The 25,485-nt window shown below is 47.1% G+C and overlaps 2 protein-coding genes and 1 long non-coding RNA gene across 16 annotated transcripts in view; 1 reads left to right on the forward strand and 2 right to left on the reverse strand.

The window, feature by feature from the left end:
* Window positions 1-47: 47 nt before the first annotated feature.
* cdv3 (carnitine deficiency-associated gene expressed in ventricle 3) lies at window positions 48-3,325 on the reverse strand. 2 transcript variants are annotated; one of them, XM_088363032.1, is made up of 5 exons: window positions 2,869-3,325; window positions 2,075-2,148; window positions 1,869-2,011; window positions 1,546-1,711; window positions 48-1,173 (listed from the first exon to the last, which is right to left on the reverse strand). In XM_088363032.1, the coding sequence occupies exons 1-5, from the start codon at window positions 3,046-3,048 to the stop codon at window positions 1,044-1,046; spliced, it is 693 nt and encodes a 230-aa protein (XP_088219158.1). In that variant the 5' UTR covers window positions 3,049-3,325; the 3' UTR covers window positions 48-1,043. The 2 variants fall into 2 exon arrangements, with proteins under 2 accessions (XP_088219158.1, XP_088219157.1); XM_088363031.1 differs by having other exon boundaries at window positions 2,075-2,151; window positions 2,869-3,324.
* A 2,308-nt stretch (window positions 3,326-5,633) lies between these two features.
* The window catches only part of scrib (scribble planar cell polarity protein), a 28,193-nt gene continuing 8,341 nt past the window's right edge, over window positions 5,634-25,485 (reverse strand). The window contains exons 9-47 of one of the 11 annotated variants that reach the window (XM_088363029.1): window positions 25,180-25,298; window positions 24,906-25,105; window positions 24,649-24,815; window positions 24,423-24,550; window positions 22,953-23,078; window positions 22,691-22,876; window positions 22,215-22,568; window positions 21,381-21,443; window positions 20,587-20,676; window positions 20,439-20,516; window positions 20,043-20,369; window positions 19,372-19,452; window positions 18,377-18,616; window positions 17,906-18,016; window positions 17,650-17,826; window positions 17,453-17,569; window positions 17,133-17,345; window positions 16,937-17,056; window positions 16,205-16,261; window positions 15,645-15,701; window positions 15,246-15,326; window positions 14,295-14,654; window positions 13,523-13,594; window positions 13,352-13,405; window positions 13,131-13,184; window positions 12,933-13,055; window positions 12,365-12,475; window positions 12,009-12,059; window positions 11,685-11,828; window positions 11,296-11,455; window positions 11,042-11,216; window positions 10,869-10,958; window positions 10,620-10,808; window positions 10,134-10,262; window positions 9,639-9,796; window positions 9,528-9,568; window positions 9,211-9,285; window positions 8,293-8,347; window positions 5,634-7,616 (exon numbers count right to left, since the gene is read on the reverse strand). In XM_088363029.1, coding sequence (XP_088219155.1) covers window positions 7,486-7,616; window positions 8,293-8,347; window positions 9,211-9,285; window positions 9,528-9,568; window positions 9,639-9,796; window positions 10,134-10,262; window positions 10,620-10,808; window positions 10,869-10,958; window positions 11,042-11,216; window positions 11,296-11,455; window positions 11,685-11,828; window positions 12,009-12,059; window positions 12,365-12,475; window positions 12,933-13,055; window positions 13,131-13,184; window positions 13,352-13,405; window positions 13,523-13,594; window positions 14,295-14,654; window positions 15,246-15,326; window positions 15,645-15,701; window positions 16,205-16,261; window positions 16,937-17,056; window positions 17,133-17,345; window positions 17,453-17,569; window positions 17,650-17,826; window positions 17,906-18,016; window positions 18,377-18,616; window positions 19,372-19,452; window positions 20,043-20,369; window positions 20,439-20,516; window positions 20,587-20,676; window positions 21,381-21,443; window positions 22,215-22,568; window positions 22,691-22,876; window positions 22,953-23,078; window positions 24,423-24,550; window positions 24,649-24,815; window positions 24,906-25,105; window positions 25,180-25,298 — 5,264 coding nt within the window. In that variant the 3' untranslated portion in view covers window positions 5,634-7,485. Of the gene's footprint in view, window positions 7,617-8,151; window positions 8,182-8,292; window positions 8,348-9,210; window positions 9,286-9,527; window positions 9,569-9,638; window positions 9,797-10,133; window positions 10,263-10,619; window positions 10,809-10,868; window positions 10,959-11,041; window positions 11,217-11,295; window positions 11,456-11,684; window positions 11,829-12,008; window positions 12,060-12,364; window positions 12,476-12,932; window positions 13,056-13,130; window positions 13,185-13,351; window positions 13,406-13,522; window positions 13,595-14,294; window positions 14,655-15,245; window positions 15,327-15,644; window positions 15,702-16,204; window positions 16,262-16,936; window positions 17,057-17,132; window positions 17,346-17,452; window positions 17,570-17,649; window positions 17,827-17,905; window positions 18,017-18,376; window positions 18,617-19,371; window positions 19,453-20,042; window positions 20,370-20,438; window positions 20,517-20,586; window positions 20,677-21,380; window positions 21,444-22,214; window positions 22,569-22,690; window positions 22,877-22,952; window positions 23,079-24,422; window positions 24,551-24,648; window positions 24,816-24,905; window positions 25,106-25,179; window positions 25,299-25,485 lie in introns of all 11 variants that reach the window. The other 10 variants (XM_088363024.1, XM_088363018.1, XM_088363026.1 and 7 more) reach the window with 10 other exon arrangements.
* Window positions 19,136-23,478, forward strand: LOC148381118 (uncharacterized). 3 transcript variants are annotated; one of them, XR_015854588.1, is made up of 4 exons: window positions 19,136-19,556; window positions 19,649-19,813; window positions 20,054-21,191; window positions 21,261-23,478. It is a non-coding gene; the product is annotated as an uncharacterized LOC148381118 (long non-coding RNA). The 3 variants fall into 3 exon arrangements; XR_015854589.1 differs by having other exon boundaries at window positions 20,054-21,372; window positions 22,257-23,473; XR_015854587.1 differs by having other exon boundaries at window positions 20,054-23,476.

Consider the following 25,485-nt stretch of genomic DNA (forward strand, 5'->3'; position numbering starts at 1 on the left):
TTTTCCTCTATATTGTAATTTTAATTACATACACACATACATAGGCATTCCAGATTAGCACTTTTATTTGATAAATTGGCTCTCATCTTTTGTCACAAACATGTTCTACTTCAACCACACGCACACAAGTATCCCAGCACTTAATGTACTCATTATGGAATTGACAAAAAAACAAAAAAAAATCCACACGCACTATTCATCAATTATGTTGCAAAACTAATGCTCAATTGACTGCTAGAACTGAATTGGCAGTTAAATTGATAGAGCCACGCATTTGAATTGTTACTCATTGGTAAGGTGTCACACAACGGCCGTGACTGGCAAGCCACTGTTGATCTGATTATGATAATAATGAAGCGAGAGCTTTGAAACTAAACAGCGGATATGAGGAAACAAAATTTGAAATCTTCCAAACTACATCTGCAAAATTCCCATTTTTCTTTTTCTTCTTCTCTTGTGGTGACTTCAAGTACATTTAGCGCTCCTGGGATGACCGAGACGTTCGTATCCATAAGGCCACTTTATTAGGGAATCGTGCGAGTCACATCCCCCCGCAGCTCATATCCCGTTCACCGCCACAGGTGCAGGATTTTTTTGTGGGGCCAAAACAGAGTCCAGGTGGTCAAGGTAGTGTCCTCCACTCATGACGCCCAAACGCACCCCCTAGAGCCCACGCATGTGCATGTATATGTGTGTGTGTGTGACAGTGCAGAAAAATAGATTCTTCCCACACAAACACACACAAGTTCATAAAATCACCTTGATGAAGTCCAGATAGACAAGCGTGGTCCACAAAGTCCTTGCCGTGAAAAGCTTGTTTGGAGTTGCAAACCAACCCACACCACCTCCACCCCTTCCCAACCTGGTGAACTTTTGATGTGATGATTTAAATGCCTATGTGTGTGTGCGTGTGTGTGTGTGCACGCATGTGTGTGCGTGTGTTTGTGGCGGCGAGTGCGGTAGCACAACGTTCAGCCGCTTTTTTTCCTCCTCATTGGTTGGTAGGGGGTGCGCCAAATGGCAGCGGCGGTGGCACGCATGTCTTACTTGTCCCCCAGGACAGCAAACTGGTTATCCAGCTGCAGGTGCTGCACCGTGGCGGTGGCATTGCCGTCCTCTCGGCCGCGACCCTTGTGCTTCACGACCTCAAACGTCTTCTCGATTTCACGGTCTCTGGCGGGGGGACACACACAAAGTCACTTTCAAAATGGTGGCTATGAATATGCTCTGCTTTTTCGTCAGAAACCCATGTCTCATCTGAATTTATCAACTTTTTAAAACGATTTCATTTTATTTGACAATATTGTTTTTAAAAACAGACAACCAATAACTATTCTTTCTTCAAATTATTTTCCCCAATACCTTCCGATTTTTATAACATGCAAAATTTTGCTGTTGAATGCTCTCAATGAGGAACAACTAGTGCCATCTGGTGGATCGCACGAGTTTATGTTAGATGTTATATGTAAGGATATTTCACATGGGATATTTTTGCCATTCTCTTATGGTGTGGAAAGCCAAGCAATGGCGGTGGCGTGGGATTACTTGCGCGTCTCCACATGCTTGCCGGTGGCCATCAAGGATGGGAACTGGGTGTCGCTGAAGATCTCTGGGGGTCCCTGAGTCTGAGCTCGTTTGGATGAAGAAAAGCGAGCCCCTGGGGGACGGTACACGCCCCCCGGCGCCTTTGAATCGACCGTCTCCACCTCCTCTGCAGAAAGGAAATTAAAATAATTTACCAAATTATCTCAATAAATCTGCACATATTTTAAATATATGAAACCTCAATCTTTTATTTCAAGACTATCATACTGTCAAAATGTGATAGTGGCCCATGTCTTTTTGGCAAGTGAAGGTTTACTACTCACCAACTGGTGCAACCGGTGCAGGAGCAGAAGAGGACTTGTTCCAAGGGCCTGACATTTTGTCACCGCCCGCGACAATGAGGACATCCCCGTCCTCGTCCTGCTCCTCGTCATCGTCATCGTAGTCTTCTTCATTCTTCTCGTCGCTTTGGGGAAACAAACGTTATGACCACATTGGAACGCTCCTGATGGAGACATTTCACACTCACCTTATCTGCAATGCTTGGAGCCTCAGGCCACTGTAGTCGACTTCTTTCTGCTCAAACTCTTTCCACTCCTCGTCCTCCTGGCCGGAAAGGCACAAAGCTACTCACTGTTGTTACTGTTATAGAAACCTAGTCAGTGGAAAACTAGGAAATTCCTACTGATACACTTTACTAGTCCAAGGATGCAACTACATTAGCAGACACGAATACAATCTGTTCTGCCCAGCGGCTGGCCAGAAAATGTTCCTATCCACCCACTGGTGGCGCCCCTGTAGTGGACTACAGTTTGCAGGCTCAGTTAATGCCGAGCTTACTCGTTTTCTAATATATTTGATATTACTGGTATTTGATAAGAATATAGCGTCCTCCGACTTGTGTATTGACTCGGGGTTAGGTCGCCACTGTTGGAACGGAACAGCGTCGTAAAGCGAGGACCCCAGTACCGACGTCTTAGTGGGGTGACTAAACAAACTAAAATGGCGGCGGCTCGCCCTCCCTTTTCTTTTCTCGGAGATCTAAAAAAGACTATTAGACACTTAACTAAAAAAACTACGAAGTAAGTGGTTCCACTGAGTTCGTCAATGTGTCAGTGAGAGAAGCTAAAAGCTAAGCGGTGCTTGGCAGCCGGTCGTCACATGAGCCGCGCGGAGCATATGCTAGGTAGCCAGTCGGGTTTTCTTTTCAAATGACTCCTTAAAAGTTGATTTCTCGTCATTTAAGTGTCAAGGGGCGGGTTAACATAACTCGGCAAGGGCCTTAAATGTCGTGGCTTCCAGACACAGACTCCTCCACATTACCTTGTCCATGTTGGCGTCCTGACCGTCGCCTTTCGACGACTTTTCATTCTCCTTCTTGCTCTTTTTAAGGCCTGTCGAGGAGACGGCTGACTCCTTGGCCTTGCCCTTGTCTTTCTTCTTTTTCTTGTCCCGTTTAGCAAAGAAGTCGTCCAAGCTCTTTTCACTTGACACATCCGCCATTTTCACGAGAGCCGCTAGCTTTTTTTAAGCACGCCGGTGGAGCAATGACACGCCGAGGAGGGGGGGAAAAGTGATTCTCGTGTGGGGGAAGGCGGAAAGAGGAAAAGGGCGGAAGCTACTAAAAGCTCCGACGCCGATCACTTGGCTTTCTTGAGTGTCGTTTCTCCTCCGTTAAAGGATGGAAGGTTCGGCTGAGTATCTGCGTCACCCGTCAGCAATCCTGTCAAGCATGCCATGCACCGCACAGGAAATCTGACAAATCAGCATTGTGACCCGGTAATAGATGGACATGAACACGGAAGTGTTACGTTTCTTTATTTCTTTTTATTTTTTTCATTAATTTTAAATGTTGTCAATTTATACCTTCAGTTTTATTTAAATAACAACAATGACAATAAGCAAATTGATAATATTAAAAAAAAACGTTTTCAATAGCGGTCTAGTCCAGCGACGTAACCCGAATTGGTACGTACGTAAATCGGAATATTTGGTGCATAAGACTTAACGCGCCGTAGTCCGCAATAACATTTTCGTACTGTTAAAATATTTGGCCTGTTGACTAACGTCTGATAAACACTTATGTCAATTTATCAATAATATATTAAACATTAGTGGAAATATGAAGAGTATCAACTGCAATTTGAAATTACTGTAACTTCAATTTGAAATTCATATGCGCCCCTATGTTGTTTTTTTACTTGCACACCTAAAATGCCAGTTTAGAGGCCAACTGTGCTCCTAGTTACAAAAAAACAAAAAAAAAGCAAGTATTGAGCTAACTGCCAATAGTGTTGTTCCATCACATTTCCGTTGATGTAATGACAATAAAAGGCATTCACTCATAAAGCGCCTGGATAAATGGTACAAATATCAAGTAATATCACGAGCAGCCCCTGCGCCTCTCTGCCGACGGAGTGAGGAGGGCGCTTGCCGCTCTTGACACCCGTAAGGCGGCGGGCCCTGACAACATCCCGGGTCGAGCGCTGAAGGACTGCGCTTGGGAGCTGTCGGGTGTCTTCACGGACATCTTTAACGTTTCCCTGCAGCAGGCCATCGTCCCCTCGTGTTTCAAGGCTGCCACCATCGTTACTGTGCCGAAGAAACCTGCACCGTCCTGCTTCAATGACTACCGCCCCGTGGCACTGACGCCCATCATCATGAAGTGCTTTGAGCGGCTTGTCATGGAGCACATCAAATCCGTTCTCCCCCCCACCATTGACCCTTTCCAGTTTGCGTATCGTGCCAAACGGTCCTCTGAGGATGCCATCTGCTCTGCCCTCCACTCGGCCCTCACCCACCTGGAGAGAAAGGACTCATATGTGAGATTGCTGTTTGTGGACTTCAGCTCTGCCTTCAACACCATTGTGCCGCAGCGACTCATCTGCAAACTCGACGAGCTGGGCCTCAGTACCTCCCTCTGCAACTGGCTACTGGACTTCCTCTTTCAGAGGCTTCAGGTGGTGCGTGTTGGCGACAAAATCTCCGCCAGCATCACGCTGAGCACGGGGGCCCCCCAGGGCTGCGTGCCCAGTCCATTGCTCTTCACCCTGCTGACCCATGACTGCACTGCGACCTACAGCGACAACCGCATAGTGAAGTGAAGTTTGCTGACGACACTACTCTGGTGGGTCTCATCACGAAGGGCGACGAGACTCGGTACAGGTCGGAAGTTGACCTTCTGACCACGTGCAGGGACAACAACCTCCTGCTGAACGTAAACAAGACCAAGGAAATCGTTGTTGACTTCCGGAAGGGTCACACAAAACACCTGCCGCTGATCATTGACGATGCTGTGGTGGAGAGGGTGAGCTGCACCAAGTTCCTGGGGGTGCACATCAGTGAGGACCTCTCCTGGTCCGCAAACACCGCGTCACTGTCAAAGAAAGCTCAGCGCCGCCTATACTTCCTGCGGAAGCTCAGGCGTGCATGTGCTCCTCAGGCAGTCCTGTCTACATTCTACCGTGGCACCATTGAGAGCGTCCTCACCAGTTGCATCGCTGTCTGGGGTGGTAGCTGCACTGAACAGAACTTGAAGGCCCTGCAGCGCATAGTGAATACGGCTGGTAAGATTATTGGTGCTTCGCTCCCCTCCCTGAAGGACATTTACACCTCCCATCTGGCCCGCAAGGCAACCACGATTGCGAGTGATGTGAGTCACCCAGCTCACTCTTTGCTTTACCTTCTGCCCTCTGGGAAGAGGTACAGGAGCCTGCGCTCCCGCACCACCAGACTCGCCAACAGCTTCTTTCTCCAGGCTGTTAGGACCCTGAACTCGCTACCCCCTTCTGCGTAGCGTGCGGCACTGTTGCGCTATTTTCTGGAATGTCTGCTGTACGCTCACTTGCTCCTCTTATTTATTTATTTGTTGTGTTATTTATTCATTATTTATTCAGCACGCTGTTGTTTACTTGTCTATTGTGGGCCATGTCTTGTCACCGTGGGGTAGCGGGGAACGAAATTTCGGTTTCTTTGTGTGTCTTTGGCATGTGGAGAAATTGACAAAGCTGACTTTGACTTTTTTGACTTTAAAGTGTGTATTTGAGCTCCATTACAACTTAGTCGACACAATAAGCAACAGCGACACATTTATTCATGACTTTAAAATGTTTATTTATAAAAAATTAAACCACTGATTTGTCTTTAGAGAGGAATAGCAGAGAGCACATTTGCTTTTTGTTTCACCTTTTAGCCCTGTGCAATGGAACCTGTCAGCTGGGTCTGGACAGAGAAGAGACTTACGTTCTTTCTCCAAGTTACACAAATGAAATTGATGTATAAAACATAAGCGTAACTAATAACTCTACAGCATTTGATATTTGAATTAATTTAATTTTCCATCATTGTTCAGCACTAAGATAGCATTCGGTCCGACTACGTCAAGTCAAACAGGACAAACTAGCACACGTGTTAGCCAGTCAACTGAATTAAGTTGAAAATATGCACACACAGAAAAAAAATGGAAACAAAAATTAAAAACTATGGTAAACTGGAAAAAGAGCTATTCGCAAACTTGAACATGACTTGAACCACTAGAATTAGAACACCTAAAAATGTTAAATAAACAATACGCTGATGATGCAGAATGTCCGATACAGAAGCTGATATGACATTAGGGAAGGTCTTATTTCATTTTGTTTTGTTTTGATAAGTGAACCTCTCCCATGAAAATGAACAGAATAAATGTGACCCACGTGCTGTCCAAACCCAGATGCTCGATTGGTCAACACATTGGCTCAGTTTTCACTAGCTCGCCCACATTCTTATTTGTACATTATTCACACCATGATAAGAAAAATGATCTCTCAGTGTCGTCAGATTATTAAATTAGCCCCGTCGGGCAGAAAAATAAAGCATCCGCTACCTTCACATCACACCGGAACACTTCAATGATGATTAGAACGTCAAAGAGAATTACGTTCAAAGAAGGGAAAGTACCGTTTGTGTTAAAAAAAAAAAAAAAAACCCAACAACACCCAACTTGTTGTGGCTCCCAGATGATCATAAAAATAATATCGGGATATTAGGATTTGGGGTGCAAAACGGAAACATTTATGACTTCCTGCGTTAGTGGCATTTCCAAATACATTTTCTCTTCAGCTAAAATTTCATTTTAAATTCCATGCTTTACATTATAATCAAGTCATTATTGAAATAGGCTTTTTTTTCTCTCTGTATGCTTAAATGTAATGTTAATGTTCAAACGTGCATGTTACATAAAGTTGTGGCTGTCAAAATTTGTTTAATTTTTCAGTCTCTCTTTTTTATTATTTTATTTTTGAACACTTAGTCCCTCTAGCCTACTGTACTTTAATGTTGGTAAATATGGTGGTATTTGCAGTGCTATTGTTTTAATGACTATAATTTGTAGAGGCACTGTTATCATGGATTTTTGATTCATTTTAGGATTCCACCCGAAAGCCCAATATCCCCACATTTTTGTAAGTAGTGTCAATATGCCCAGCTAATTTTGCTGCATACATAAAATAGCCTCACTTGGGCCTAAAATTATTACATAAAAACAATAAATTACTTGGTTAAAAATCTGCAAGGTAGTGCAACAATGATGCATGATATGTTTTTTTTCTTAAGCTCCCAACAGTCTGCGTGTGTGTGAAGGTAGCAGGATGTCATCTACTATTATTTACACTCCAAAAACAACATTTTACAATCTAGTCAAAATATTTTTCCACATGTTACAGCTAGGACTTCTTTTTTGTCTTTGGAAGGTTAATTAAAAAAAAAAAAAAAAAAAAAAAAAAAAGAAGAAGCTAAAAACACCAACAAAAGAATGTTAGCTGGGCTGGAGGAAGCGTGGAGGAAGTGTGGTCTCCATGATGACTGAAGGCAAGGCTGGATATGAGGGACCTCTATCTTGGTCTTTTGTAAATGGACTCTTCTTCTTCTTGTGTAGTGTACTGATGTGTTTTACGTGCAGTGTTACGTGGGCACGGCCGTCTCCAAACTGCGGCGCCCTTGTCGCAGCTTGCGTTTGTTGCTGTACAGCGCCATCTCCTCAAGGGCCGAGGTGGCGGGCACCGGGACCTCGGCCTCCGGGCCGGCGGTGGGATCTAGACAGGAAATACACACACACAGACACAGACACACCATTAGGCTCAGAGAAAAGGTTGTAAACGAGGGCGGTGAAAGCAGAAAAGATCCCCTGCGAGATTACCAACGCTACAACACCAGCAGAAGTGGGGGGAAAAAAGGAAAGACGCCAACAAAATCATAACAGATTAAGTATAATTTTAATAAATAATTAAATTTAAAAAATATTTAAATATACTGTACATATTTTTGTGAAACTCTTCTTTGTGTGTTATAAAGTCTGTTATACTGCTCTCTGGTGGCAAAGGTGCAAACACCAGAAGTGAATGTCAATCAGTAATGAAGCATAAAATCATGACAAACACAGACTGTTTAATTTTTTTTATGTTATCGTGGTATGTTTTATCAAGTAAATCATGACACGGCTGTCGTGTCGTGACTATGCAGCTTCACAAAGCCGCTCCTGGTTAGTATGTTGTTAATTTGGGCTGGCTTTCACCATGAGGCCACTAAACTATCGCATTTGCGAGCGCACATGCACACACACATTCCTACCACTAGGGGCGTCTTATCCCGTGTAGACACCTGGATCAAAAGGCACAGGAAACACGTATCTCACTCATCCTCTTGTCTAGCTTTCTTCATCATAATTGTCGTCATCAGCGCAAAGTCAAAACGAGCGTGAGGCGCACTCACCCGGATGCTGCGAGTCGTCGTCGGTGAACTGCACATCGTCCACTGCGTCAGGAGACTGCGAGGAGACAAAGCGTGGGTGAGTGGAAAAGGAGCAGAGTAGCAAGTTTAGGAAACCAAGCTCGATCGACAGTTTTGTGGCGCTCACAGAAGGTCATTGGGACAAAAGCGCGACCAAGTCAATGTAGATAAATGGAGCTTTGCAAAAAAAAGTTGCATAAGCCTTTGATTCCACCAAGTACACTTCCATTCACTTCCGTTTCCTAAGCAAACACATTTTAAATGTTTTAACTACAATACTAAATATATGTATTAATGTATAGTTTGACATTAGAATATTTTAGCATTTTTCCCTCATTTTTTTTAAAACTTGTTCTAATTTTCTTACTCTACTTCCATTCATTTATGACTTTGACAATGTATTTTTTTTCTTCATTTTTTACCATTTGCGTATTTTACTTTCACATAAAATTATAAAATAAGTTGAGACACGTCTTAACTTCCTATTTTTGTATCCAACCTCAATTTAAAAAAAAAAAAATCTAATTCAACTTTCATTTTTCTCTGCCCTAAAAAAATTTATATATCGTAAACATAGGCAAGTCAACTTGTCTCCGAATCCACGTAGAACCGAACCGAACCGACCCATACAGCTTGGTGGAAACCTGACTTTTGTTATAACAGTATCAAAAACAAAAGCCACCATATAATGCGAATAAACCAAAGCAGACAAACAAGCAAAGACCCCCCCCCCCCAAGCGCACCAAATGAGAACTCCCTTTTTCCCACCGCATCCCCCCCCTGTTGAGACCCTTCCAGCCAAGTTATGTGGATTAATTCAGAGAAACTATAGGAAGGGTTCAAGGTTGGTAAGGAGGCGTGGCTGGGAAGGAGGGGGGGGCCTCAGCATGCAGCCGATACCTGGACGTCGGATGCTGGTTTGGAAGAGGGAATGGCAGCAAACTGGCGGTAGTCAAATCTCTTTGATGACAGGGACTGGAAGGATGGCAAGGCAGGATGGAAGAGGAGAGGAGGGATGGATGGATACAGTAACGAGCAACGGTGGGGGATTTGTGTGGAGGTGGCGGTGAAAGCGTGTGATGGAGTGGAGGGAACACGTGTGGATTCCTAACTGCCAAGGAAGCAAATCGCTTCTTATAATTCCCTTTAATAGGTGTCAAATTTTTTTAACCAGGAGTAGCAAAAAGTGGCTCGAAACTTCTTTTTGGATGACTTACCAGTCTGCCCGGAGAGGTTAGCATCCGAGGACTGGTGAGCTCTGGGAGACAAGGAAGTGAAAGACAAGATGAAATTGGATGACAAAGTCATCATCTTAAACATTTTCTTACCTTCCATCGGGGTGGGCGAGGGCGTGGGCGCCGGTGAGGGTGTGGGCGCCGGCGAAGGCGACTCAGCCAGCTGGTCCAGGGTACTTCGTTTCTTGCCGTCCCGAGACTTGGCGATGACCATCTGAGCTTTGAGCGCATCCTGCTCCAGAGACTTCATCCTGCCAAGAGGGCAACGCGCACACATGTCAGGCAAGGCGGGTGAGGCACGCGCACACACACATGTGGGTGGGTGGCAATCATTTCAAATCTGGATGTTTGCTGAGTTATTTGACAGAGTTCAAGACAAGCTGCGAATAGACGCGGTGCTCCCGGGAATGCCAGAATCCCAAACTAAAGACGCATTCCAGGAAAAGGATTGCACACACAAACTTGCTTGCAGGCAAGTGTGCATTAGTACAAACGGAAACAGCAAGGCACAAAGAGGACATGGATGAGGTGGGAAAGACGTGCAAGGAGCGCTAAGCCCCCCCTCCCCCCACGATGCCATGCTCATACCTCCCGCTGGCAGACCTGAGCTGGGAGGCAGCGGCTGATGTGCCGTCAGAGGCCCTCACTCGAGCCTGGTAGAGCCTCTTGGCCAGGTCCTGCTCATAGTGCCTAACATCGTCCTCCAAGTCTAAAGGCCTGAGCCCCCCCCGCCCCCGGGTGTGACCAAGACCAAGTGGGATGAAGGAAAGATCACCAGGACAGAGAGAGGAAAGTGGGGGGGAAAAAAACGTCGAAAATAGTGACAACAGTGGTGCGTGCCTTCAGATGCAACTTAAATCAATATTTTGGGACATGGCTGAATGGCATTCACATTACATTGATTGATGAAGGATGGGTTTAAGTTACAAGTGTGGTCATAGATCATATTAAAAGTCGTATCTCGGGGCACCGCTGTCGTTGAGTTTTTCAGCGACCAGGAAAGGTTTCACAGGGGGGAAAAAAAAAATCAAAAATACTCAAATTGCGTATAGGGGGTTTCTTGTCTTCATTTACCGTGCTGCTCTCCACATGGCTCTCTTCTCGGCCTCCAGGGCTCGTTTCTCGGCGGGGGAGAGGTCCTTGTCCACGGCCACGGCCAGCTCCGGACTCTGCATGCGGAGCCTCTCCTGGTGCCGGCGCTCGGCTTTGGCAGTGCGAATGGGAGCCGCCGCCGACGAGTCACTGGTGTACGCATGGGTCAAACTGCGGGGAGAAAGCACGTGAAGACACTGGCAGCACCCTTGGAATTGAGTGCTGGCTTACCCAGTCATGGAATTGGGACGCTGCGCCAGTCTGAAGCTGTCATCCAAGGAATTCCTCGCCGTGTCTCCTTTGCTTTCCACTGACGAAGGCCTACAGGGAGGAACACGGTGACAGAATCAAAAATAAAAAAACCACACACACAATGTCTCCTTTTAACATCAACAAGTTTGTACCGTGAACTTGCGCCGTAGCTTGGCCGCAACACGGGCTCCACGTCGTACTCGACTCCGTCCAGCAGCACCTTGCCCGTCGCCTTCATCTGCGCCACATGCTTGGCCAGGTCCTCCTCGTCGTCCTCGTCCTCTTCGTCCAGCAGGTACTCGCGTGCTCGCTGTTCAAATTTACGCTCTGCGTTCAAACAAACGGTAGGTGGCGTTTTTGAGCGGGGAGTGAACCGTGAAGAGAGAAAACGCACAAAAGGACCAACCTTCTTCCTCTCTCATCTTCTTGAGGTCGTCCTCCCCGACGAGCGAGACGCGAGGTTTGGGCTTTTCGGGTGTCTGCTGCTTCACGTCGATCTCAAAGTACTTCTGCCGGTCCCGGAAGGAGCGCTGCTCGGGGCTGTCCTTGCCGCTGGGTGACGGACTCTGCAAGGGTTCGGAAGCATCAAATACTATCAGAGCTCCAAGTTTCTACATGGCCAAAATATGTTGATGCGGCAGGATTTGAAAGATCAAGCAGCAGGGAGCAAACACGAAATGAACTCAGCCCCCCCTGAAAAAACAAAACAAATTAAAAGATGGCCAATGCAGCCTCGGAGCCCGCCACCAGCCAGACCAAGCACACCACCTAAGCAGGGCTGCTGGCGGCGGCTACCTGCGTGTCCAGGGACGGCCTGGAGATGCGAGGCACGGCGGCCATATTGGTATACTCCCAACGGTCGGGCGAGAGGGCGGAGCGGGCCGCCGCTTTGACGGACCCGCTGTCCCCCTCCTCAAACACGTCGTTGTTCAACTCGGGCTAAAAGGGCCACACGAGCGGGAAGGCGTAAAAGCTTTAAATACAATCTCGGTGTCGTTTAGACACAAGTACTGCTTTGCTGCCACCTTGTGGCATCTATAGAGAAACTTGTCTGTGTGGATTAGTCGCTGGCGGCTTTTCATCATTCATAAAGTACACCAATTAAAATTCACGACTCACCTCTGGAGAAGGCTGCTTGGGATGGAAATTGTTCCTCACACCATACAAGTCCTAATTGACAGAGACATTTTTTTTAGGGCTAAACAAAATGAGGATGGGACAATGACTGATATGGGGCAGGCAAATATACGCCATTCACAAAAAGGGGAAAAGAGTGACAAATTTATAAAACAAATGGATATTAAAGACCGTGCAACACACGGAGTGTACAGGACGGATGAAAACAAGCCGATGTCGACAAGTATGAAACCGATGGTCGCATTCCACACATCACAGCACGTCACAGGCGCCTTGGGGTGGGGGGGAGGACACAGCATGCGTTATCATGGCGACGCAGCACCATGACTTGAGCCTACCTGCTCCGGCTCTTGCACCGCCAGCGAGCGAGGCACGGCGGCAAACGCCTTGTACACCTGCTTGGCGTTCATGGGCAACTCGTAGTGCGAGGTGGGGGAGGGACCGCGAGGCTGCAGGGATAGGGATGGGTGGGGGGGATGGCGAAGGTGTCGTGGGGAAGGAGAGGAAGATGACAAACGAGAGGGTAGACGATGAAAATCCTAACCAAGTCGACTATGAGAGTGGACGGGTGAACAGCATGACGGCTGGTTGTGCGTGTGGAAAACGAAGGGGAGAAAAGACAAGACAGTCGGGCTTACGAAGCTCAAACCAGGAAGACTTGGGACATATATCAGAAGAATTAAGGCATGTACACAATCAAATCCTTTTTCTTTGGTTCGTTTCGAATGTCCTTTTTTTTTTGCACCTCGGCTCCGAATCAGGTGCAGGTATGGAAAGTTTGTTTGAGCGTTTATTCCATATCCTTGATATGTCGTTCCTGTCCTGTGCTGAACTGTCACGCTAGTACATGGACATGAAGGATACGGAATAAAGAACACGGCCCTAGGAGGAGGTGAGGGGTCTTACAGAGGATTGAGAGTTGAAAGGGGAGGGGCCATGCTGGAAGGGGCTGAGGCCGGAGCCGTCCGGAGTGGCCGGTGAGGTGCTGGGCCGCATGCGCCCGACAGGCAGGATGGCGCCCGGTCGAGTCTGCGGACACAAAAAAGAGAGTGTGAGGCACCGGGCAGGAATTGATGGCGCTTTCTACGGCAAAGTGGAACTCACAGAGGGTGAAGTGTTGTCCTTGGTGTTGGGGGTGGAGGTGAAATGAATGCTTGCCTATGAAAGAAATTATGAGGATGAGTGTGTGTGTGGGGGGTGGGGGGGGAGGCACCAATTCATTAACTCCATGCGCCATTTATAAACAACAGGCTTCCGAAGGACAAAATAAAAAAAAAAAAGTAGACAAACAGTTTTTGGGGCGGGAGTGTGGGGCCCCCACTTACGAAGCGGGTCTCCCTGCCAGAACACAGGGAGCTGTCGGAAGAGTGGTGGCTGGGCTAAGATGGGGGGGGGAGGGGAGGTGGGTGTCAAAGTCAAAAGGAACTCATGGCCAGGAAAGCTGAAAAAAAAGCTGACGTGAATGCAAATGATGTGGAGGTTGGCTCAGTGCTCACCGGCTGGATGGTCGGCGAGTAGGAGGTTTCTCTGATTGGACTCTCGGTCCTGGCGTAATCAGACGAAGGAGTCTGGAAGATAAGACGCAGGTAATTATTTTAAACTACTTGGGGTCACTCCTGTAGTGTCCTGCCGTCACTTTGGAGTGTGTATGACTTTAAAAGGAGGGGCCTGGTGAGTGACGTGGGCGTCAGGGAATGACTCGTCATTACAATACAGTCTAACTAGCTATAATGAATAAATATATTATACATAATATAGATTACATATTATAAAATATATATAATATAGCATTACTAAATTAGCTAATGTGAATTTTAGTACAGCAGTGCTCATCTTGACAAGAAAAGAGTGGCTCGAGAATTAGAGGGAATTTGCACACCAATGGGATCCCTCCACTTTTATAATCTGAGAGGAACACGACATCGTAAGTAGACATGGCGATTCATCGGTTAGTCTCATCTAGCAAAATTCAAGCTTGCAAAGGACATGCACTTTGTTTGCGGGGTCTTGCCGGCCTCAAACAGTCCAAAGTGGCCACCGCAGCTGTCGCCACACGCATTCCAGCCTATCTTGACCAGGGAGTGAACACATTGCAAAGTATGCTGCCGGACACACAAGGCAAAAAAAGCGTGTGTCTTTCAAAAGGGAAACAAAAGTGAGTGGCAACTTTCACCAACCGCGGGTGAGTCCGGAACGTTTCCCCCGCAATAAAGGGCGGTTCACTCAACATGCCGGCTCCACAGCACACCTAGCCAAAAAGAGGCTTGCCTTGCTGAACAACCGAGTCTGAAGTTGGCCTCGCTTCCCGTAGCCCACCGGCGGTCCCGAAAGGATTTGCTGGCCAGGTGGCAGACCTTTGCCTTTGCGGTTGGCCACTAAAAAGGGATTCTCCTTGAAGCAGATGGGCTGCAAGTCCACCAGAGACTCCTCGCCTTCCTCTGATAAATTCAGAATCGCCGTCGAGCCGACGCTGTCTTCTTTGGAGGAGAACAAACTGGGGGAGGATGTTGGCTCCACGTGGGGGTTTGGGGGGTGGTTTAAGCTGTAGCCCAGAGGCTCTAACGGGGCGCCGTAGTGGGCTTTCAAGGGGGCCTCCATGGGGACGGTTGGATTTAGAGAAGGAGAGAACTGAAAGCCAGACAGCAAGAGGAAGAGGAATGGGGAAAAAGTGGAAAAGCTATGCGGCACACGAGGTGTTGATTCAACTCAAGTCAATTCAAAGGAATTTATCTTTCATAATAACAAAAAAAACAACAAAAAAACGATCAAATCCCGCAGGACAGCTATTTTCATACCTACTGTAGAGTTTCTGGTTGGGGTGTCTGTCAACGTCCAAGTCAATGTAAGCCCACTTGGAAGTCAAAGTGGGACAAAAACCCTTCCCAAATGTCTGGACCCTCTACTCCGCCCACTTAAAGTGGCCTGCGTCCACTTCAGAGCGTCAGATGCAGGTTTAAAATATCCCAAGAGGGGGCAGCTGTCCCCCCTTCCCCCCAATCTTGCATACACGCTATACTAGCTTATAAAACAGCACCCATGTCCTTTGGTCAATTCATTTCATGAGCCCTCCAAAAGGGGGACGTGTTCTTGGAACAAGGAAGGTCGGCCATGTTAGATTTAGGGGTGGGGGGTTACAAACAGAGCAAATGGCGGGTTCAAGAGGACAAGACGTTAACATGGGGACTTCCTTAAGTAGGTGAATGCTGTTTAAAAACTTACTCTGTTGATCTTCTGTAGGCTAGTGGTGGGTAGCGCTGCCAGCGTTTTGTAGTCCAGTTTTAAAGGTCCAGTGCCGATATTCTACAAAGCACAACAAAAAACTGAATTGGAAAATGTTGGAAAATGTAAAATTATTTCTCTCTCTCCAAAAACAGACTTCTCCCAGAAAAATAAATACATAAAAATAAATTATATAAAAAAATACAATTTAAAAAGTGAATGAATTAATGAATACATAAATAAAATTGTGAAATGGTAAATCTGTTGAATTTGTCCATAATTAGAAAGATTTTCCTTCGAGCATGAATTTACCAAAAAGTGAAAAAGCTCTTCACCATATCTATAATTAACATGTAATTTCCCGCGCTGAACTCCAAGCAGCATCCAGGATTGTCTCACCTCGGTCTCTTCTTCAAGCAGGCGAGTCGCCTCTTCTCGCTCCAAACGCATACGCTCCTTCAACCCGGACAGGAAGGAAGGAAGGAAGGAAGGACAGTGCGGAAGGAGGAAGTCCACAGAAACACGCACACACAGGTGATGGGAGGTGAAATAACAGCGAAAGCAAAAAAAAGCGGCGGCACACAAGGAATGATGGGAGGATTTCACGCACGCCCAAAAAGGACAGAGCAGGAGAGAGAGAGAGAGAGAGAGAGAGAGAGAGAGAGAGAGAGAGAGAGAGAGAGAGAGAGAGAGAACAGAATCAAGTATAGAATCATTCGTTCACTTTGGGAGAAGAAAAAGCATGCGAGGTGCGATATCGTGCAAATAGACAGACTCCCTATTTTAAAACACTGAAAAAATATTTACAAATTGTAGGTTTTTTTTGTTACATAAAATTTTGTCTCCAAACATAAAATTACTATTTGAAAGTTTACTTTTCAAACATAAAATTACTATTTGAGAATTTACTTTTCAATCACATTGTAGACTTAAGCGATGGCGCTCCTCGATCAACTCACCACTTTCTCCATCTCTTCCTTCTCCCACTCGGACGTCTCCCTCACCATCTCAGACTCCTGGAAGAAGAGTGGCGGGCGATCTTTTAAGTGTGCGCGAGCTCCAGTCAATTCTACACGCCTTCACTCTGGGTAAAGGACTGCTTTAGGGTGCTCTGATGCATGAGCGCGGCGGGGCAGTAAAACTGACGCTGAGGCTGAATTGCTGCCGGGGCGCGCACACAAAAAAATGCTGAACAAAAACATTTGATTCACGCCTCCACTTGGCCGCGCCGAAGCCATTCCCGGTATGTTGATGACTGGCAAAAAATACCGTAAAAAGTCACCCCTTGTAATGCATGCTAATGACTTCCTGGTTTCCCGAAACACTTGTGAGGGACTTGTGATTCGGGCCTAGCGCATACTGGCACCCACAAAAAAAATATACACTGAAATAATGACGATTTTGTTTCAATTTACTCGTAGATTTACTTCTGTCAGTGTAAAATTTACTTTACCGCAAATTTGTTATTTGTCTGTAAAAGTGGTAAAAGATGGAGAGGACGGACACGGGGTTAATGTGGCGCCTTCTGCCCTCTAGTGGAAACACATAAAATTGTTCCTGCCTGTCACTAAATGTCAGACAAATAGATATTATTTCAAGACAATGAATCATAAAAAATATTTTTAAACTTTAATGATCATTATCGAGCCAAAGTGCACTGCTAAAAAAAAAGCCCTTGTTTGTGTTTGTACCTTTAGCATGATGTCCACCTCCTCAGGGCTCAGGTCTCGGTCTATAGAAGAGATGCTCTCCATACTGTTCTTGCGGACGATGCCTGACGCAAAAGGGTTGGCGATGATGCCGGGAGACGCCTGAGGACACAGATTCAATTGAGCCCGTTAAGAAAGCAGTCATATTAAATGCCTAATTTTTTTTTTTTTTACGAACATAAGGCTCCTGGTTGGGAACAGACTCGGCGGCGGGCACTTTGCGCGGATCGAAGCCTTCGCACACCAGCATGACCAGCGAGTCGCCCACGGCCCGCAGCACTCGCACGGCCTCCGTGTGTGTCATGCCCAGCAGGCTATGGTTGTTCACCTCCAGGATGCGCATGCCCACCTGCAGCCGGCTGTCCCGGGCGGCCGCGCCACTGGAGCTCACCTTGTTTTGAAAGATCACATGTCATGTGTAACATACATACAATCAGCTACTAAGCTAAGCTAGCAAGGCAAGGTAGTGCTAGCTAAAACAACGTACGCCTTGGCTACCTTGGATATGAAGATGCCCTCATCAGTGGAGTCAAAAGGATTTCCCGCATGGCCTTTAGCTCCTCCGCGTATACTGATCCCCAGTTTCTCCCCCGGCTGCTTATGGATGACAACTTCCTGGAGAAGACGATGGAAAAACACTTCCGTCGGCATCTCTGCCAACACACCACTCGTGCGAGTTGACGGGCGGCACCGACCTGCATCCCTGGCGGCGAGGGATCTCTGCGCACCACCATGCGGATCTCCTGCTTGTTGGACAGCAGCGCCCGCACAGCCTCCTGGTGGGTGGCGTGGCGCAGGTCGATGGCGTTCACCTCCAGGATGCGGTCGCCCACGCGCAAGCCGCTTTGGCACGCCAAGCCGTGGGGGATCACCTGCGAGATCAGTCCTCGTTAAAAATGTTTGGGAGTCTTCACGGTTTCACTCTGGATGGAAAGCAATTTGTTTGTTTACCTTTGAGATGAACACGCCGGGTTCGTTGATGCCGAAGGGGTGGCTGGCGTGGTCGCTGCCCCCGACGATGCTCAGGCCGAGGGGACCGCCTGACTTGACCAGCGTCACTTCCTGTCAAAGCAGATCATTTGAATCCAATGAAAGAATTCAAACGGATAGGTTTGCTGGGGGATGTAAAGGATTCTATTTTGGGTTGTTTCTATTGTTGATGCTAAGCGGGGTACACGCATACATAACATCGAAGCACCACACTAAACCGGTATGCATATACCCTGGTTAGGAAATGTCTGGACTATTTAAGCTATTTACTCTACAATCCATTCCACGATTCGATTTCATACCATGCGCCATCCTCTTTCGAACTGGACAGCAGCAAGTATCGCGGCCAAGCCAAATAGAAAAATGTATTAAGGCTCTAATCGGTATGTCACGTGACCCGTCGGCAACTTTGCAGGTGGCCCTGCCCCTTACCTCAATGGGGTACTCATCCTCCACGCGGCCTAGGTGGTTCCCTTGCAGGCCGTCTTCCTCTTGGTCAGGAGAGTCAGAGGGCTCTGGGGGCGGCGGGGAGTGGGGCCGCTGCCGGGACAGGCCCGGAGAGCGCGGCGCGTTGGGGTCTCGCTCCACCAGGAGGGCGATAGTGGGTGAGGTGCCGGTAAGGAGCGCTACTGCCTGGTCATGTCTGGCCTCTGTCATGTCTACACCATTGATCTGGATTCGCAGTGACAAACAACCGGAGTTTTGTGTTTGGTTGTTTTTTATTTTATTTTTTTAAATGGAAAAAATTGTCTATAATGTTGCACTTTATAAAAAAAAAACATGAAGGATGTAAATAAATGAATGAATGAATAAATAAATAAATAAATAATGAATAAATAAATAAACAAACAAATAAATATAGATGCAAAAAAAAATCATAATGGAAAAATAAATAAAAAACAAATAATAAATATTTAATGCTGGAACTCAGTTCATTGTATTGCTCCTTCTGGTGTGTGTCGGTGCTCTCCACTATATGTTAGTGTTTGAATTTATAGATAATTTACTGACATGATGTATGGTTTTGAATTTCGGCTCTTGGAAATGAGTCTCAGAAGAAAAGCGGGTAGACAGCGAGCAAGCAGGAGCCTGACTTGAATAACGTGAACTATTTCCCTGCCGCTTGCCTTTATCTTAAAACACAAGTGGGAGTGCGCAGACTCCAAAAGATTTGCTTTTAAGTCAACAAAGGCAAACAGTTCATCAGAACGCCGGCCGATAAGCTTTCAGCAGACAAGCAGAGGTCAGCGCTGGCCCGACAGTATCGCCGCTTACCGTCGGCTGAGGCAGCGACACTGCGCCCACCACCGCCGACGCTCAAGGCAGGGAGGTAACGCAAGAGCGAACAGCAAAAGGTAGGAACAGGGAGGAAAGAAAGTAGAAACTGCTGGAGGAAGGACGAAGAGAAAGTTGCTGGTGCTACTCACAGAGATGACCCTGTCGCCTATCCGTAACGTGCTGTCTCGGTGGGCTGCTCCCCCCTCCGCAATGCGAGAAATGTAGATCCCCTAAAAGCAAAGCAGGTCCATGTTGAAATGTTCCTCGGCAGATCAAACTGACCAGACGGAACGCGCTGAACCGTCGGCCGGATCAAATATGATGAAACCCATGTGTATGTCAACACACGCATGAGCAAACATTTTGACTTACAGCCAGAGCCACGTCAAACTCCTCAAAGTTGTCGTTTTCACTCGGGTTTGACAGAAAGGGGAAACCCCCCCCCCCAACCCACGGACATCGGCTGGCCATAATTTGAGCCTAGACCACCCCGTCCACTTACGGTGAACCTATCATGTGTCCGGGGCTTGCTATTCATATCTCTGTCTCCCTGGTGACGACGGAGTAATGTCGTGGCCGGAATTGGAGCAGGTCAGTTACGACGAACACACTATTTTTTTGGGGGGGGGGGGTATTGATTTAGCAAATACTGCTTAGTGGACAGACTCATTCATGTTATGTGCAGTATTTAATTTTTTCCATTTACATTAATACATTTTCGATGGGAAATGATAAAAAAAAATTAAACATGGTCCTCACACACTCCACAACTGAGGTCAGGGTTAAAAAAAAAAAAAAAAAAAAATCCAAGTTGTCTCACCATGTCTCCAGTGCGGTATGGCGTGGAGCCCTTCCCGCCGGCAATGCTGAAGCCCAGCCCCCTGTCATTGCGCACCAGGCAGGCGGAGAGGCGCTGCAGAGGTCCGTACCCGGCCCCCTGTCCGTGGCCGCCCTCACCCAGCCCGCTGCCACTACGCCTCTCCCGCGGGAAATAGTCGTCCTCGGGCCGGAGCGGCGTGGTGGTGATGGCGTTCTCCGGCTCCACCATGCGCTCACGAAGCACAGTCATGGAGACGGCGGCGCCAGAGCTACGCAGGGCCTCCACGGCCGTGTGGTGCTCAGCCTCGTGCAGGTCCACGCCGTTCACCTGACGCCGGCCATAAACTTGAATTTAATATTTTCTTATTTGATTTGATGTTCAATCACTGTTCTGTACCTCTAGCAACTTGTCTCCCACTTTGACTCCTGCTCTGGCCGCAGGACCTTCCTCCGAAACTCTGGAGATGAAGATCCCCTAAAGTCAAAGAGAAAATATGATTTAAAACATCTCCATCTCATTTTGTGTTTCCTATCCCCGGACTGACCTCGTCGTCCCCCTTGTATGGCGTGGAGCCTTTCCCGCCGGCGATGCTGATGCCGAGGCCGCCCGTTTGCCGTTGGATGGTTAAGGTGTACTGCAACGCGATGAGGCCCAATCAAAAACACGCAACAGCGCCAAGTGGAACCGAATGATTACAATGCGTTTCGGGCTCATTCTGAAATTGCACCGCAAAGCCCGATATTCTTTTTTTTTTGGAGTGGAGTACATATAAAATCTGTTCACAAGCCATGCATAAATAGGACGGGTGTAAAGGAGGAGTACAGAAAAGTACATTTTGAGACTAACAAAAAAAAAAAAAAAAAAAAAAAAAAAAAAAAAAAAAACATGCTACGGCGTTGAAAATCCATTCGACATAGTATCCACGAACCAAAACAATAACACGCTCAAGACACACAATTTTATGATGGTCTGCTTTCATCCAGTGGGCTGGTGCTGTTCTGGTGCAGTGTACCAAAAACAAAACTCAGGGATGCCGACGTCCCGACCAAGCGTAGACACGCCAAGAAAAGGAGCAAAGCGGCGGGAAGCAGGAAGACGGCAGTAAATGTGGCAGAACATGATGCTGGAATAATTCATGCATATTTTGGGGTGTGTGATATAGAACTATTAATAATACAACAGGAATGGTGGACACAATTTTTTTTGGTCTGTATTCAGGTTCTGCCACACTCACTGGAAGGCGGCGGGTTAGCGGTTATCTAGCTAGTGATCAGCTATCCTGGATTCGTGTGAGCGGGCGTGCGACAAAAAAGTAGACAGGGAAGCAAAGGTACAGACCTCTTCCTCCTCAATTCGAGCAGGTTCAATCAGCAGATTATTGACTTGATCAAATGACACCCCCTGTTAGGGACAGGAACCAGCGACAAGCATGCGGATTAGTTAGGCCCCCCCCAAAACAGGCTCACATTCATTCCAAAAACACCCCTTAAAAAAAAAAAGTCACTTATTTGACAAAGCGCCGCTCGCACCATCCCAGCCACCAGAAGTCAACACCGGCAGAGATGGAGAGACCAAGAAAAAGCAAAAGCCGACGAGAGGAGGCAAAAACAAACAAAATAAATAACAAAGGCGTCTAATAGGTTTTTGAAATTGCCTTACTGAATGTCCCCCAAAAAAAAAAAAAAATAATAAAAATAAAAAAAAAATAAAAAAAACTCAGGGACGACACAGATCGCACTCCAACTCTGCCTGAACATCTTCTGGTTGGTCTGAGGCGCACATACACACAGACACACACGCGCACACAGACTGATCATTTTAATTACATTAAGGAATCAGCAGAAATCCCGCAAACAAATAATTGCTTATTTTGAATATCGACACACGCACGCAACACACAAAGCGTGTGAAATGACGCCATTAATTCATTGAAAGCCGTTACTGCTCACATGTGCGATGAAACGTTTAGTGGCGCTTTAGTGGTGATGTGGCAGAGCGAGAGATCCAGCCTGAAGCTGCTCGGCTTGGCGGGGTAGGAAAGGGTGGGGTGGGGGGTTCCCCAACATCATTTGTCATCGTCGCACGCTTGGTGAGATTTAGCCCAACATGAAGGATTTGTATTGTGTACACAAATATGTTGTGCGTCTAAAAAGCACAACAATGTCATCCTACCTTGACTTGACTGGAGTTGACATGATATCGGCTGTCTTGCAGCTCCGAAGTCTCCATCCTGCGAGTTAAGCGAGGGGTGCTGACGCCCTCGTCTTCCTCATCCTCCTCGTGCCCGTCCCGCTCGTCCAAGCCGAGGCCGTCGGGGTTGAAGCCCTGCAGCAGGGCCACCACCGTCTCAGGTTTGGGCAGCTTGGTGATCTTGAAGTGCTTCTTGTAGTGTGGCGTGTCCTTCCGGATGAGCCGCTGCTTCTCGGCCGGGAAGGGCGGCCTGTCGTCGTCCTCGTCGCTCCTCTCGCCGTCTTCCTCGGCGTCGTCACTGCGGATAATGGGCTCCTCGGCAAAGTGCACAGTGGGCTGGAAGCAGAAGACGGATCAAGAGTTTATGGATAGAAAAATGTTGGGCTGGGAAATTAATCGAGTTTTGGCAACCACAGCCCTCTGGCGGACAAAGGTTAAGGCTTAGCTGATGTAATCACCTCAATATACTCCACCTCCATGTCATCCAGTTCTTCGTCCTCATGATGAGAGTGTCCGTCCACAAGGTCCTCCCTTTGGGAGGGCACGGCGGCGTCTCGCCTCTCCTCGTGGGAGGTGGCCGACAGCGTGCTGTCGGACACCTGCGAGTCGTGGCTCTGATTGGAGAGGTCGCTGAGACGTTTTTCCTGAAAGCGCAAGGCATCGTTCCAGGAAAGCAAAGACAAAAATCAAATCCGTCCGTCGATGAGGCTTTGATGTTACCTGTCCGTCGGCGGAGTGATCTTCTCCTTCGGGCCTGGACCCAAACACTTCGTTGCGTCGGTCCTCAATGACTTTTTTCATCACCTTGAGTTCGCTGGGATGAGGTGTGGCTCGACGCTGAAGGCCCTGGAAAAGCCACGACGAGTTACGTGGGGTCAATATTTTCCCAAAATCAGCAAAACCAACGTGTACTGTATTTTCCGGACTGAAAGTCGCTCCGGAATATACGTCGCATTAGCCATAAAATGCACAATAAAGTGAAAAAAAAACATATAAGTCGCACTGGAGTATAAGTCGCATTTTGGGGGAAATTTATTCAACAAAATCCAACACCAAGAACAAACATGAACGAGCAACAACAGGCTAAATGATACGGTATGCTAACGTGACAAACATTAATGAAGAGCTGAGAACGGGCCTGACATAACATTGACAGTTATCCAAATAACTATAACACCTTTATCAAACCATCTGTGTCACTCCAAATCATTCAATCCATCGATCGTCCTTTATGTCAACAATGCCGGGTGTGCGCCGCACCGCTGACGTCGGCTGCAGTTCAAATTATTCCACAGGCCCATATAACGATACATAAATTATATATCAAATAACTATTATATAAGCAACAATATTATCAAACCATCTGTGTCACTCCATATCATTAAATCCATCGATTTTCCTTTATATCAACAATGCTGGGTGTGCGCTGCGCCGCTGACGTCGGCTGCAGTTCAAATTATTCCACAGGCCCATATAACGAAATATAAATTATATATCAAATAACTATTATATAAGCAACCATATTATCAAACCATCTGTGTCACTCCAAATCATTCAATCCATCGATCCTCCTTTATGTCAACAATGCTGGGTGTGCGTCGCGCCGCTGATGTCGGCTGCAGTTCAAATTATTCCACATGCCCATGTAACGATATATAAATTATATATCAAATAACTATTACGTAAGCAACAATATTATCAAACCATCTGTGTCACTCCAAGTCATTAAATCCATCAATCATCCTTTATGTCAACAATGACGGCCGGGTGTGCACCGCGCCGCTGACGGCGGTTGCAGTTCAAATTATTCCACAGGTCCATATAATTATAAACAACAATTTTATCAAACAATCTCTGTCACTCCAAGTCATTAAATCCCGTGATCGAATCCTTTGTCCTTTATGTAAACACCGCTGCGTATGCGCCGCACCGCTAATGTCAGTTGCAGTTCAAATTACAGTAATCCCTTGCTACATCGCGGTTCGTTTATCGCAGTTTCACTACATTGCGGATTTTTGAGTTTTGAAAATGTGTGAATAATTTCACATAGAAGTCGCTCTTGAGTATAAGTCGCCCCCCCCACCCAAACTATGAAAAAAAAACGCGACTTATAGTCCAAAAATACGGCATGTCCTTTAGCGCTAACGCTAGCATCCTTGCGTTAGCGACATTATATCATCGTTCCCTCACCCTGCGCTCGGCGGCGGCCTCGTCGTCCTCGTCTTCGGCCTTGGTCTCTTCCTGGAACTGAATGACCGACACTCTGTTCAGGTTGCTGTCCGTCCAGCTGTCGTCCACACTGTTTTGCAGCAGGTTCTCTGCGGACAACAACAACTTCAATCGGCCTGAAAACCTGGTGCATCTCCGTCCAGCTTGTCACGTGACCTGACAGAGAGGAGGTGCGTTTCATTCTCACCGAGGCTGGGGGAAGGCTGCTGGGGCAGCAAGTAGCAAGTCAACACTTTCTCCCCCGTGCGCTCGTCGTCCTCGGTTTGGAACTTGAGCATTGGCTGCGACTGGTTCTCTGCCAGCCACATAGCCTTCAGATTGAGGTTGGTCAAGGCAAAAGGCAGGTTTTGTAATCTTGTCCGTGAAAAAAAAAAAAAAAAAAGAAGAGAAAAAAAATGAGTCCAGGGTAAGTTTAACGTTATTGGCTGGCGAGCACGATGTCACCTATTCCCAGCCACGTCGAGCACGTGCAGCTCAGTGGCGTCGGCGAGCTCAGCCGGCAGCTTGGCCAGACGGTTGTCCCGCAGCGAGAGAACATTGAGGCTGGCGCAGCCGCCCAACTCTTTGGGCGCGGCACCCAGGCGGTTGCGGTCCACATTCAAGTTGGTCAACTTCTTCAGCTTCCCCAACGAGCGAGGAAGCGTCTTTGGAGGAAGCACAGAACAATTCATGAATAAAGTACCCTGAAAATTGTTATACAGTGAAAACGTGGTGTTACCTGGAGGAGGTTCTCGGTCAGAACCAGCTCTGTCAGGTTTTCACACTCTCCGATGGAGTCAGTCAGGTGGGTCAGTCTGTTCTGGTCCACCTTGAGGATGGACAGTTGTTTCAGACAACCTGGTGGCACAAAACAAGCAAATAAATCAATGACATTGCGACGGATGCACATTTGAGCAATCAGGTCTTGAAAAAAAATGTCTTTGCCGCTTGTGAACGAACTGTAATGGCGACACTCTTCCAGTAGGCGGCAGTGTTGGCTACTTAAACATGCCTAGTTGAATGGTTGACTGGAGAAATGGTTTTA

The sequence above is a fragment of the Syngnathus floridae genome, chromosome 20 (assembly GCF_059516105.1).
Source record: "Syngnathus floridae isolate MCC-2025c chromosome 20, RoL_Sflo_1.0, whole genome shotgun sequence".
NCBI classification, from domain to species: Eukaryota; Metazoa; Chordata; class Actinopteri; order Syngnathiformes; family Syngnathidae; genus Syngnathus; species Syngnathus floridae.